The sequence below is a fragment of the Somniosus microcephalus genome, chromosome 3 (genome assembly GCF_052327205.1).
Source record: "Somniosus microcephalus isolate GS21.2 chromosome 3, FLI_Smic_1.0, whole genome shotgun sequence".
In the NCBI taxonomy this organism is placed as follows: domain Eukaryota; kingdom Metazoa; phylum Chordata; class Chondrichthyes; order Squaliformes; family Somniosidae; genus Somniosus; species Somniosus microcephalus.
Window position 1 is genome coordinate 183,982,722 of NC_140989.1, and position 15,038 is coordinate 183,997,759.

Sequence of the window (15,038 nt, forward strand, 5' to 3'; positions counted from 1 at the left end):
TTAAGGGGGAGGGGCCTGCACCAGCGCGATCACCGATCGCGAGTGCCAGCAAAAGAGCCCGACACCGAGGAGAAGTGCCGGGCTTTTGGGACACAGCCGGCACTGCCCGGGGGGTGGATCAGGAGGCCGGGGAGGGCGGCGCGAGGAGGTGCTGGCAGGCGGCCACCGGAAAAAATGGCCGCCCCGCACCTCCACCTTAATTTGCGCCACTACTGCCACAGGTAGGCCCTGTGAACCGGTCGCAATTTGCGACCGGCGTTACAGAGGCGGGTGCGACCAAATATCACGATCGGGGCGGGAGCGGGGCGCTGCGCACACCAATGACGTCATCGGTGGCGGCGCAGCGCTACAAGCTAACGCCGCCATTAGCGCCCCGCTAAATATCGCGGGAGGCATGGCCAGTGGCGCTAAAGCCACTGAGTGCCATCTTTGGGCGCTAACTGGTGGCGCAGCCCACTGAATTTCTAGGCCAAAATATTTGTTTAACGTTTCTGCCATTTCCTTATTCCCCGTAATAATTTCTCCTGTCTCAGCCTCTAAGGGACCAACGTTTACTTTTGTTACTCTCTTCCTTTTTACATACTATTTCTTGCTAGTTTTCGCTCATATTCAATTTTTTCCCTTTTTATCAATTTTTTGGTCAACCTTTGCTGCTTTCTGAAACTCTCCCAATCCTCAGGCTTACTACAATTCTTCGCAACATTATAAGCTTCTTCTTTCAATCTAATGCTACCCTTAATTTCTTTAATTAGCCACGGTAGGATCACTTTTCCCATGGAGTTTTTGTTTCTCAATGGAATGTATTTTTGTTGTGAATTATGAAATATTTCCTTACATGCTAGCCACTGCTTATCTACCACCATACCTTTTAATCTATTTTTCCACTCTACTTTAGCCAACTCACCCCACATACCTATGTAATTGGCTTTATTTAAGTTTCGGACTTAGGCAAGTCACTCTTAAAATTAATTCTCTTTGGCATTCTCCAAAGGCTGCATTGAGGCACCCGTCACTGCCTCCTTAGGATGAGCCACATTTTTCTCCAGCCATTGTCTTCAGTCCCTGTCATAAACTCTGTACCCTCATCACCGATTCCATCCCCCTGCCAGCCACTGTCTCAGCTTAAACCAGACTGTTAAAGGCATTATATAAATGCAAGTTGTTGTTGTACTGTGGCTCACCCAAAACCTTCATCAACACTATCTGTGTCACACCAGGGCCTAGAAATTCAGTCGCGTTTGCGCCCACTTATGGGCTATAGAGTGGTTTGCGCCGGAAGTTTTTTCGCGCCCGAAATTCAGTTGGTCCGTAACATCGACGTTAGCCGGTAGCGCTGCGCCGGCACCGATGACGTCATCGGTGTGCGCAGCGCCCCGGTTCCAATGCAATTCCGGTCCGACCGCCAAATTCAGTTGCGGCCGCCTCTCCCGTGGCGGCCGCAAGCAGCGTTTGCAAAACGGTGTCTTGCAGCTCCGAGAGGCCGGCGCATAAAGGTGGAGGGGCGGCCGGCCGCTTTCCCAGCGGCCGCCTGGCCGCACCTCCCTCCCCGGACTCCTGCACCACCCCCCCGCGGCATTGGTGTGTCACTCCCGCGAGCCCGGCACTTCTCCGTGGTGCCGGGCTCATTTGCCGGGGGAATCCAGCGGCGATCTCACGGCTGCAGGCAGCTCCTCCTTAAGAGAAGGAGGAGGCCTGCAGTACCCCAGCCTGCCGCACCGCATCGGGTGCCGCAGCGGCAGCTGGACGCCTGAAACTGACATTCTTTGCCCCAAACGAGGCGGCCAAACCCTCCAATAGCGCCCGCCTCCGTGTTGGGGCGGCGCAACTGAATTTCAGGCGGGCGCTACGGGAATCCGGCCGAGCGCTAAATTTCGGGCGCTAAAGACCTGGCGGGGCTATACCTTATTTCTAGGCCCATGTCTTTTTCAGGGCCGGTGAGCGTTACCAATGAGTTGAATGACACAGTGGGGAATTTCTAGTGGAGAGTCCCAGTGATGATGATAGGTGACTTGGAGGGATTGAGGTGATAGAGTAATTGCAGTTAATTCCTTGATCACTATGACACCTCACAGGGTAGTGCTGGAACACCCATGGCATGCAGTGCACACCTCTCTGTGGTTCTATAGTCTTAATTACTGCTGACACATAGCTGCCATATCATGCATCTTTGCTGGTCTTGTCAGATCATTGAACCTTTTTCAGCATTGCAGAGGTTTCCTGCTGGTCAGAGATGTTCCACTTACTGCCAAAGCCACATCCTTCAACATAGCTCTTGTGGCACAGATTGCAGACTCTTTGGGCTAAAAATTCGGTGGCGCCGCGTTTGGGGCGCCAAGCTCGCCTGGGCGTCGGAATTTGCGCTCCGGGCGGAGCCGCTTGCGCCCTCCCGATATTCAGTTGGAGTGCCCCAAGAGGAACTCGGGGCGCTGCTCGAGGCTGGGGGCGCTCAAACTGAATATCGCAGCGCTACGTGCCGCAGCACCACATGCTGCGGCACGGCGCGCTGCGGTACTACAGGCCTTCCTCCCCTTCTTAAGGGGGAGGGGCCTGCACCAGCATGATCATCGATCGCGAGTGCCGGCAAAAGAGCCCAGCACCGAGGAGAAGTGCCGGGCTCTCGGGACCCAGCTGGCACTGCCCGGGGGGGGAGGGATCAGGAGGCCGGGGAGGGCGGCGCGAGGAGGTGCTGGCAGGCGGTCACCGAAAAAAATGGCTGCCCCGCACCTCCACCTTAATTTGCGCCACTACTGCCACAGGTAGGCCCCCCTGAACCGGTCACAATTTGCGACTGGCGCTACGGGGGGGGGGGCGCGACCCAATATTGCGCTCGTGGCGGTAGCGGGGCGCTGTGCACACCGATGACGTCATCGGTGGTGGCACAGCGCTACAGGCTAACGCCGCCATTAGCGCCCCGCTAAATATCACGGGAGGCGTGGCCAGTGGCGCTAAAGCCACTGAGTGCCCTCTTTAGGTGCTAACTGGTGGCGCAGCCCACCGAATTTCTAGGCCTTTGCCTCCAACATCAAAAAGTGAGTCCCTCCTCAGCCCTCTCTCACGGTGCCTTTAAATGACAACACATTCTGGCTTCTTTTAACCCCCCCCTTACAACTTTTCTGGGCCTCCTGAAGCATTTCAGGCCTACTACCAGTGATATTCACAACTATGTCCTGTCCAACATAATGCTCATAAGTTGACCCTGGGATTTACAGCAGCAGATGGCAGGCATCAGAATTTTGGGGCCAGTGTGTTTCAGATGCTATCGGTAGAACATTATAACAGTCGTGCAGTGAAAAATTTACTGCTGCAATCCTCAGAGGTTTGAATCAATAACTGTGTCTGTAGTTTCTTGCAAACTTCTGTTAATTGTACATCCCCAATTAATGTAAGATTCATTATTTATATAAATCCCTTCTACACAATAGGGTTTATAGTCCTGGTGATTCCCAGGAGTCCGTGTTTGAGGAAGTGCGTCCTTTGCTTACCTCCTTACTAGATGGGTAAGTGTAACACATACTTCTAACTTTGTCATATTAACAAACCAGCCATGAGGCAATATTTTTTTTTCTGGAAAGCTCAGCTTGCAGCACGCAACTTAAAGCATTTTTGAAACAAACCATACAGTTATAGTAAATCAAGGAGCTAGTGGTAACAAAATGTACAAAATTTCAACTCTAAAATGGAAGTGTTTTAAGAACTAAAATTGTAGTAAAATTAAGCCTTGGAAATAGTAAGATAATGCAGATGGTATAGAATTTACAGCACTGAAACAGGCCATTCTGCCCAACTGATCCATGCTGATGTTTATGCTCCACGCGCGCCTCCTCCCAACCTACTTCCTCTCACCCTATCAGCATAACCTCCTATTCCTTCCTCCCTCATGTGCTTATTTAGCTTCCCCTCAAATGCATCTAAACTATTCGCCTCAACTACTCCATGTGGTGGCAAGTCCCACATTCTAACCACTCTCTGGATAAAGAAGTTTCTTCTGAATTCCTTATTGGATTTATAATTCCTTACTGGATTTATACTAATTTATACTATTTTATACTAAAAATAAAGTTAATAACCCATTTTTATAGTTAGACCTGCTAACAAAATGCTGCTGTATGCGCTGTATAAGCAGACAATTTCATACATTTCATTTTGTTACCGGGAACAACAAATCCGCCAATAACAACACAGCTATAACAATGGTTCGTTAACGCTTCTGAAGCAGCTAACGAGCCACTGAACCAGCAAAAAAAATCAAAAATTTTGGAATCCAGTGGCGCACCCAATATCTTTGAATAGCGGGTAATAAAGTTGTTTCATAAATCAGGTCCTATCCTACTAAACTTCATCATAGAGAAACAGCAGCATGGGTCTCAACCAGATTCATAACAGAGCACATGCAATTGTTTAGAATGTAGATCTGGTCTGAAAAATAAATGGCACAATTTCATGATCAGGTTAGTCAGTGTGTTGAGTTTCTGGGTCTGTGCCAATTAACCCTTTCACTCCTAAGTTCTGAACGATTCGACTTGACCCGTATTGGTGACAGTAATTATATTTTATTCCGTGAAAGTGAGATTTGCTACATGACAGCATCTGAGCAGTAATTAAACAAGACGCAATCAAGGTTTACATTACCCGTTAGGCCCTGGGTGGAAGACGCGATCTCCACGGGTTAACCCCTGTTAGACTGGTGTGACGGGTGTGGATCTTCCGCCAACCTGAAACCCTCCTCGGTGCATCTGGTGGATATTCCCAAGCTTCAGGCCGAATGCCTCTACAACCTAAGGCCTAGAAATTCAGTATAGCCACGTTTGGGGCGCTACAGCCGGGCGGCCGCTAAAGTTTGCGGCCGGCGCAACTTCGCGCCACTTTCGCCGACATTCGGTGGCATCGCCCCAAGAGGTTGCTGCTGCGCTAAAGCAGGCAATGCACGACTATCATTAGGCACTAAGCCGGCGATCCGGGGCGCTAACACCGAGGACGGGCGCAGCGCAGGTGCGGCGAGTTGCCCAATGAAGGCAGATACGCTGGCGCCGGTCAGCTCTTAAAGGGGAAGGGTCGACTTGTTTGGCTGCCATGCCCTGCACACTGCAGCCCTGAAGCAAGGCCTGACCATTGCTGGTTCATCAGTTCTACGCCCTCAACCATGGGGAAGCCCGCTATTCTTCCAAAGCCGATTGCACGCTCTTGCTGCTTGTCCAGGGTCATGGGGAAGGAGATGTACTGACGTCTCCTTCTGAAAAGGGCATTGTTCACCTGGCGGATGCAGCAATGTACCGCGAACTGGGAGATGTTGGCAATGTCACCAGTAGCGGATTGGAAGGAGCCAGTGGCATCGAAGTTGAGAGCCACCTTCACTGCCACTGACAGAGACGTCCTGCTCCTCAGCTGTGGCTGCAGATCTCTGCGAAGCAGGTGGCAGGTCTCAGTGACCACCTCCCTTCTGAATCGCATCCTCCGAACACACTGCTCCTCAGACATGTTCAGATATGAGAACTGCTGGCGGTATACCCTGGGTGGGTAAGGCCTCCTGTGCCGACGCCTGTTGGTCAATCTCCGTCTGGCCATGACTGGCACTCTCTCACGGCGTCCCTGATCCCTTTGAATGCTGCAGAAAGCCAACGTTTCCACCCATTGCAGCCCCCATTATATGTGGCGACTCAAGGCTATGGCACTGAAAGTGAAATCCAAGTGCAAAGCTCTGGCCTGAAGCCACAAGTACCTGTGCAAGCGCTGAGTCAAAGCAGAAAGCTCTCTGCCTTTGTCTCTCTCCAAATATCCGTCTCTCACACAGAGGGATTGGCACAAAATGGCTGCCACTTATACTGCAGGAGGAGTCCCCTTTAAATAGCGCCCCCCGCGCCCCGCAGCGACTGGGAACCGTTCCCCTCTACCAGTTGCTGGGGGCGCCAGGCGCAAAGAAGGGCGGCGCCACTGAATTTCCGGTTCGGGGCGCACAAAGGGCGTTGCACGATGAAATGACGTCAGGATCTGCGCGCGCAGCTGAGCGCGCGCAACGGCTTTGCGCCGCCGCTAAATCTTTACTGAAGTTGGGGAGAGGCGCAGATCGCGCTGCGCCCGGCCGCTAGCCGCCTAGTGCCCCACATCTCCTCCTCCTAAGGCGCTAGCGGCTGGCGCAAACAACTGAATTTCTAGGCCTAAGTGTTTGAGAGAGCCCTTCTTATACTTCCTCTTCTCAGCAAAGCCTATGGGGACCAGTTAACCCAGTCATTGACTCACACTTGAAACCCCCTGTCCAATTACAGGGTTGCCACATATCTAATGATCCCAACTGCCCCTGTCAGGTCCTCATCTCACGACACCCTGACATCATCTGTTTTTGTCCATCAAGACTCATATCTGGGGTGGTTAGGGCAACACATATAGAACACATCTCCATAGGTAGAGATATGGGTCACGAAATTCGGTATGTTAGCGCCTCCCGTTAGTGCCTGGTAGGGGTGCTAAAGGGTTAGCGCCCAGGCGCGGTGAATGCAGCGATGCCCGCGAGCTTCAGTGCCGGTTTAGTGGGGCTAACTCTATGCGCCTGGGCCTCTAGCGCCTCGCAGATCATGACGTCATAAAGTGCGTAGCGCTCCATTATCGCCCCGGATGGAAAATGGACTCTCGCCCCCAGCTTTAACGCCTCGCGCCGACCACGCCAGCAAGAGGAGGCATTGTGAACTCGGTTGGCCGCTTCGGGAGCTGTAATTAAAGGGAATGCTTTTCAGCTAGCGCAGCCTTTATTATTTGCACCAGTCTGGTGCTTGCGCAAAGTTTTTAATGTTTCATTGGTGCAAGATGTCCCAGCCTTCCAATTTGTGAGTGTGTTTAGGGCTGTAATGGCAGTCGCCCAGGTCACCTTGCAAAACAGAACTGACAACAACTAGTTTGTGCAGCAACATTGGCCCTTCCCTTGAAGTGAGGGAAGCAACCTCTGTGATGAAAGCGTGCCGTTCGCAATGCTCTTGAAATTGTTCAGCGCTCTGCCGCTACCGCCCCGCTCTCAGACTTTAACGTCCTAAGAGAAGTGTTTAGCGCTTGATTTAGCGCTCCACTTTCCTCTTGGAGCGCTAAAACTGAATTTTGTGGGAGGCAAGAATGATTAGCGCCTGATGCTAATTTTTCAACTTTTAGGGCTAGAAATTTGGTATCGCCCCGGTGGGGCAATAAATTTTAAAAAGTTGGAGGATTGGCGCCAGGCGCTAATCCTTCAGACCTCCCGCTAAATTGATTGTTAGCACACCAAGAGAGACCTGGAATGCTAAATCAAACGATAATCACCTAACTTAGGGCGCTACACACACAGAGCGGAGCGCTACCCGCAAAGCAATAACCAATTTCAGGTACAGTCCAGTCGGGACTCATCATTCACACTGGCTCCTTCCAGCTCTTAAAGGAGAGGTTGAGGATTCAGCACAACCTCATGCTCAACATTTCTAGCTCTGAAGGCGACCTCCAAGCAACTCAACAGCTACACCTCTTGTCCTCATGGCTGATCCCAGTCCCAGGGAGCGAGCTCACCGTTTCAGCGCCCAGGCATTGGAGGCATTGGCTGCGGCAGTGGAAAGGAGGAGGGCAGTGCTGTTCCCGGCCACTGGCAGGAGGCCATTGCCCCATGTCTTCAGGGCAATGTGGAGGGAAGTGGCGCAGGATGTCTCGGCCAGCAGTGTGGTCATACGCAGCCTGACAGAGTGCCGTAAAAAATCCAATGACCTCACTTGGGTGGTCAGGGTGAGTACATGCTTCAACAAGTCCTACATACCAGCATCTGAACTTCAGTCTGTACACACTGCACAAACCACCACACCCCCATCACTCACCCACCAAGCATCTCCACCTACTCAAACTTACATCCACATCTCACACCTTGCCTACAATCATAGCTATTGAACCATGGCAGGCACATCTCCCAAACACACAGCTTCACACTCACACACTTTCCTTTCTCTTGCAGGCCAAGCTGGCCTACAATAGGAGGGAGCAGGAATTAACAGGCGAGGGTGAAGCGGATATCGAACAGACTTGGAGGAGCGAGTGTTGAGAGTCACTGGGCGGCAGGTGGTGGGTGCCGTGGCCGTCGGCGACGTCGACCCCCTTAGGGGCAACAACGGTATGTTCATCCCCTCTCCTTCTCACATCCCACTTCCCCCTCACAGCACAAGCCTTTCCCACTTTCCAGCTCAATATACTGTCTGCATTCCTTGCTCCCTTCCTGCCCCCCTGCCCTCACCTTAACATGAATCTTGTGCCTTTATGCTTTCAGGTAATCAGCAACCGGATGACCAGCCTGTCCCTGAGCCTCCCAGTGAGAGTGAGGCGGGAGAAGAGGAGGAGGAAGAAGCACCGCGTCACTGCATGTCTCACCCGCAGGCACCACCTCAGATACTGCGACTACACGATCTGTAGAGGGGTCTGCACTGGGTGATGCACCGGGGACGAGCGGGCTGCAGCAAGGCCAGGGGGAAAGGGTAGCCCGGGACCCAGCTCCCCGGAGGGTGAGTGAAATAAAGAATAGATTTGCCTTTCTAATCTAGGCTTTATTAACTTAAAAATCCTGTAGCACATCTTCAACACCCAGTCCCAACTAAAGGCTGGAAAGAACTGAATTTAAGATGGCCACCACAAATCACATGACATCAACTACCAATGAGATTACAGCATATATCCCAAGGCAGGAAACAAACAACCAATCACAATACTTCTTACTAAACATAAAGAATAATCACCACATTCACCCCTCCTTTTAAAATATACTCCAACCTAAATAACCTTTACAATTTATAATTAATTATTTACAACTAAAACTATGCACAGACAAAATAAAACTATTCAACATGACACAATACTAAGTGAGCAACAACAAATAGTAACATTGCACATAAGTATTAAGTATCTCTCAACTAAAACAATATAATATAATATTTCAACAATTTTAAAACATTACTATCAATTTAAAAGTCCATTTTCAATCGGTCGACCGGATATCTTGTTCGTGTCGACCTTCTCAACCTTGGTGAAATTCCTTGCCCTCCCACACCAGGAGACACAGAAGTATCTTCTGCAGGAAGGCTATCCATATCCCGATTTTCAACGGTTTCCGGATTAGAAATCCCATCAGGAGGTAAACTGGGACGGTCATGAACATCCATCGAGGGCTGACTAATAGAAGTATAATTATCTGCAGTCGGATTGCAAATATTCGTAGTATCTGTAACAGCATCCACATTATCTGAATCATGACTATTGTTAATATCCTCAGAAGAGGGCTGGCCACCACAAGGAGCCAAGTCTTTAATTGAAACGGTACTTTCTTTCCCATCTTGGAATCGAATATGAGCATATTGGGAATTTGCCTCCAACAGCTCCACCTCCTCCACTAAAGGATCATATTTTGACAATCTAACATGGCGTCGAAGCAGCACAGGTCCCTGCATAGTAAGCCATGAAGGTACCGAATATCCCGTAGTAGATCTCCGCGGATAGTTAAAGAGCCTTTCATGGGGGGTCACATTAGTAGCCGTTGAAAGCAATGATCTAATGGAATGCAGGGCATCAGGCAGTACCATTTCCCACTGTGTATTCTTAAGGTTCCGGGATGTCAAAGCCAACATAACTGCCTTCCAGATCACCCCATTGTATCGTTCGCACTGTCCATTACGCTGGGGATTATACAGGGTAGTTCTGCTAGTAGAAATTCCCCGACTCTGAAGGTATTCCTTCAACTGGGAAGACATAAAAGAACTTCCCTGATCCGAATGGATATACGCAGGCATCCCAAAGATGACAAAAAGTTGAGTCAGACATTTGATAACTGTAGCAGCTGATACATCTGCGCAAGGAAAAGCAAAAGGGAACCTTGAAAACTCATCCACAACAGTAAATATATATCGGTTTTGAGTAGTTGAAGGAAGAGGCCCCTTGCAATCGACGCTCAAACGTTCAAAAGGAGAAGTAGCCTTTATAAGATGAGCTCGTTGAGGCTTAAAGAAATTCGGTTTACACCGAGCACAGATAGAACATGATGAAGTCATCCGCCTGACGTCTTCAACTGAAAAGGGCAAATTCTTACTGCGTACGAAGTGTATCATCCTCGTAACCCCAGGATGGCATAAGGCATTGTGAAGATTAATAAGCGTATCTCCGTGAATCACAGAACAATAAGCCCTCGACAGCGCATCAGCAGCAACATTATCCTTCCCCGGACGATAAACTATATCAAAATGGTAACATGCCAACTCAATCCTCCACCTCATTATTTTATCATTCTTAATCTTTCCAAAATGTTTGACATCAAACATAAAGGACACAGACTTTTGATCAGTTACCAACGTAAAATGTCGCCCCGATAAATAATGTCTCCATTTACGCAGTGCTTCTACTATTGCATACGCCTCTTTCTCTATTGAAGAATGCCTTTTTTCACTATTGTTCAAGGTACGTGAGAAAAAGGCCACAGGTCTTCCATTTTGGTTCAGAGTAGCCCCAATTGCAAAATCAGAAGTGTCCGTCTCAATCACAAAAGGAACCTGCTCATCAATAGAATGCACAACTGCTCCAAGGATATCCTTTTTAAAATTATCAAAACACGTCCTGGCCTCCCATGATAGAGGATATGTCGTAACCCGAATAAGAGGCCGGATCTTCTGTGAAAAATTTGCAATCCAATTAGAATAGTAAGAAAACAGTCCAACAACTCGTTGCAAAGCCTTAGAATTAGTAGGACAAGGTAAATCAATCAATGGTCGCAGACGTTCTGGGTCTGGTTTAATCTTGTTTCCCGAGATAATGTACCCCAGTAGATTTACCTCCGTGGTCGAAAAGGTACACTTCTCTTTATTGAAAGTTGAACCAACTTTTTCCGCAGCTTGAAGGAATCTTTCTAAATTAGAATCATGCTCCACCCTTGATTTGCCACACACCGTGATGTCATCTAAGTATGAAAAGGTGTCAGAGAGAGAGTTATCACTTATAAAAGCATCCATTGCCCGTTGAAAACAAGCAACACCATTAGTAACACCAAATGGTATTCGGCAAAACTGATACAGCTTTCCACCAGCCTCAAAGGCCGTATATGGTTGATCCTTCTTAACAATAGGAATCTGATGATAAGCACTCTTTAGGTCAATAGTGCTAAAAACCTTATACTGAGATACTTTATTGATAAGCTCATCAATCTTAGGCAAAGGGTACGCATCTAATTGAGTATACCTATTAATAGTTTGGGAATAGTCTATCATCCTTCGTTTCTTATGTCTCTCGTTAGTCGTGACAACTACCTGTGCCCGCCAAGGCGAACAACTAGGTTCAATGATTCCTTCCAATAAGAGACGTTGAACTTCAGAATGAATAAATTCTCTATCCTGACTGCTATACCTTCTTGACTTGGTAGCAATTGGCTTACAATCCGGCATCAAATTGGAAAAAAGTGATAATGGAGAAATGGATAAAGAGGTTAATCCACAAATAGATAAAGGTGGCTTAGTCCCGCCAAATGAAAGACTGAGAGACTCGTGTAACTGAAGCACATCATGACCAATCATAATATCCGCACAGAGATTAGGCAAAACAGATAGGCGTATATCAGTATACATATTACCTAGAAGAATCAATTTCACAAGGCAACAACCAGCTACTTGTGAAGTGAGAGTCGTCTGAGCCATACACACCTGATAGGAAACAGGCGAAATTTTCAAATGCTTCTCCTTTGCAAACTGAAGACTTATAAAACTCTCGGCACTGCCCGTATCTATAAGGGCCTTCACTTCCAACCCATTAACTTGGGCCGTAACTATAGCTTTGTTTAGGTCATGAGCAAATGCAGCAGAAATTGATGCAATAAACGCCCTATCTAAAGGCTGAATAGTCACAGAGGAGGTAATTGAACCTGATGATTTACACACACGTGCGTAATGACCTCTCTTGCCGCATTTACTACACACAGCCTCCCGAGCAGGACACTTCAGACGAGGGTGCCAGATGTTCCCACAAAACACTTCTGAATCCTAGAGGCAACAGCCGCTGAAGTAGAAACTGTTTCAGAATCTAGTAAACCACTCCTATTAAGTCCACATAATTCCTTTTCATCCGGAACTGCCGAAACCACAGTCACAGGCCGATTAAAAAGAGCATAAGAATCCGAACTTCTCTGAGCCACATCCAATGTAGAAGCTTGCTCAAAAGCACTCTTCAGCGGTTGTTGCCTCTCGGATTCAGAAGTGTTATTTTTGTGGGAACGTCTGGCACCCTCGTCTGAAGTGTCCTGCTCGGGAGGCTGTGTGTAGTAAATGCGGCAAGAGAGGTCATTACGCACGTGTGTGTAAATCATCAGGTTCAATTACCTCCTCTGTGACTATTCAGCCTTTAGATAGGGCGTTTATTGCATCAATTTCTGCTGCATTTGCTCATGGCCTAAACAAAGCTATAGTTACGGCCCAAGTTAATGGGTTGGAAGTGAAGGCCCTTATAGATACGGGCAGTACTGAGAGTTTTATAAGTCTTCAGTTTGCAAAGGAGAAGCATTTGAAAATTTCACCTGTTTCCTATCAGGTGTGTATGGCTCAGACGACTCTCACTTCACAAGTAGCTGGTTGTTGCCTTGTGAAATTGATTCTTCTAGGTAATACGTATACTGATATACGCCTATCTGTTTTGCCTAATCTCTGTGCGGATATTTTGATTGGTCATGATGTGCTTCAGTTACACGAGTCTCTCAGTCTTTCATTTGGCGGGACTAAGCCACCTTTATCTATTTGTGGATTAACCTCTTTATCCATTTCTCCATTATCACTTTTTTCCAATTTGATGCCGGATTGTAAGCCAATTGCTACCAAGTCAAGAAGGTATAGCAGTCAGGATAGAGAATTTATTAATTCTGAAGTTCAACGTCTCTTATTGGAAGGAATCATTGAACCTAGTTGTTCGCCTTGGCGGGCACAGGTAGTTGTCACGACTAACGAGAGACATAAGAAACGAATGGTGATAGACTATTCCCAAACTATTAATAGGTATACTCAATTAGATGCGTACCCTTTGCCTAAGATTGACGAGCTTATCAATAAAGTATCTCAGTATAAGGTTTTTAGCACTATTGACCTAAAGAGTGCTTATCATCAGATTCCTATTAAGAAGGATCAACCATATACGGCCTTTGAGGCTGGTGGAAAGCTGTATCAGTTTTGCCGAATACCATTTGGTGTTACTAATGGTGTTGCTTGTTTTCAACGGGCAATGGATGCTTTTATAAGTGATAACTCTCTCTCTGACACCTTTTCATACTTAGATGACATCACGGTGTGTGGCAAATCAAGGGTGGAGCATGATTCTAATTTAGAAAGATTCCTTCAAGCTGCGGAAAAAGTTGGTTTAACTTTCAATAAAGAGAAGTGTACCTTTTTGACCACTGAGGTAAATCTACTGGGGTACATTATCTCGGGAAACAAGATTAAACCAGACCCAGAATGTCTGCGACCATTGATTGATTTACCTTGTCCTACTAATTCTAAGGCTTTGCAACGAGTTGTTGGACTGTTTTCTTACTATTCTAATTGGATTGCAAATTTTTCACAGAAGATCCGGCCTCTTATTCGGGTTACGACATATCCTCTATCATGGGAGGCCAGGACGTGTTTTGATAATTTTAAAAAGGATATCCTTGGAGCAATTGTGCATTCTATTGATGAGCAGGTTCCTTTTGTGATTGAGTTCGCGCACGAGTTCTGCTGCACAGGACTCAGATGAGGACCTCGATGGGGAGGCCTTCACAAGAGGGGTGATGGGCATGCACACGGAGATGATAGGTGCAATGGCAAGGGTGCCCGAGAGCCTGTCGGCAATGGTAAGGAGCATGGAGGAGTCCGCCTCCAATATTGCACAGAGCTCTGCGCACACCATGGCGCCCATCCTTGGCAGTCTGCAAAGGATGGTAGACTCCCAGAGAGATGGTGGGGAACCAGACCTCATGCCGCGTGTCATGGGTGATGTGGCAGCATCCATTGCAGCACAGGCGGAAGCCACACAATGCCATAGTGCTGTAATGCATTCAATGGTTGCTGCCATTGAGTCTCAGACTGCCCTCATGCAGTCTCAGCTTGATGCCACGCAAGCTCTGACTGCTGGCATCGTCGCTGAGTCCACCACAGTCCACCGGGGATCTCACGGTGTCGCAGCAGGCCAGCAATCCGTGCTCCAACAGATTGCTAGGGATGCTGAGGTGCTGCCCCAGGGGAGTGGCAGTGGGTCAGTGGAGCAGGAAGCTGCTGTCCTCTCAGGATGACCGCATTCCTGCTCCCACCACTGCCACTCCACCATTGCCCTTTTTGCTGCCTGCCATCCAGCCAGCCCAGACTGCCGCCACCCAGCCTGAGGTGGTGCAGTGTACAGCCAGGCCTTCCAGGCTCAGAGCTGGTCAAGGATGTCCTGCAAGGCCATCTGTAATCTCTGGCACAGACACTCAGCAGCCTTCCACCATCCCTGCTGCAGCCACTGGGGCGACCCTATGTAGGAGCAGTAGATTAGGGAAAGGCACTGTAAAGAGGGGAAGCAAGGGTTTGCACAAGGGTGATTAGTTAATACTGTTGTATATATGTGTTTATTGAATGTTGATAAATTTATTAATGAAATGTTGCTGATTTTGTGGTGTCTCTCATTTCAGCTTTGCGCTGTGATATGGCAAGCAAAATGGATGGAATGATGGGAATGTGGTGAGCAACCGGGATGTGGGGTAGAATTTATTGGAACCGCAGTCTGATGAGGCGGTCACGGACCAGAGGGCCGATTGAGTGGCTGCTTCCTCCCTCGCTGCTATTCCTCCTCGTCCTCCTCCTCTTCTCCCTCCTCTCCCTCTTCCTCCTCCTGAGGCGGTGCAGCACTATGCCTGGTGGCAATGGCTGGGCCCTCATGATGGCCAAGTTGTGCAGCATGCAGCAGACAACGACGAAAAGGGTCACCCGCTCAGCCGAGTACTGGAGGGCTCCACCGGAACGGTCAGGGCAGCGGAACCATTGCTTGAGCACCCCGATGGTCTGCTCGATGATGTTTCTGGT

General features: G+C 48.6%; 1 protein-coding gene across 5 annotated transcripts in view; it reads left to right on the forward strand.

The window, feature by feature from the left end:
* The window catches only part of kif25 (kinesin family member 25), a 277,704-nt gene that overhangs the window by 112,033 nt on the left and 150,633 nt on the right, over positions 1-15,038 (forward strand). For 4 of the 5 annotated variants that reach the window (XM_085982016.1, XM_085982015.1, XM_085982012.1 and 1 more), the window contains one exon: positions 3,423-3,497. The exons of the other annotated variant lie outside the window; for it this stretch is intronic. In XM_085982016.1, coding sequence (XP_085838142.1) covers positions 3,423-3,497 — 75 coding nt within the window. The remainder of the gene's footprint in view (positions 1-3,422; positions 3,498-15,038) is intronic. 5 annotated transcript variants of the gene reach the window in all.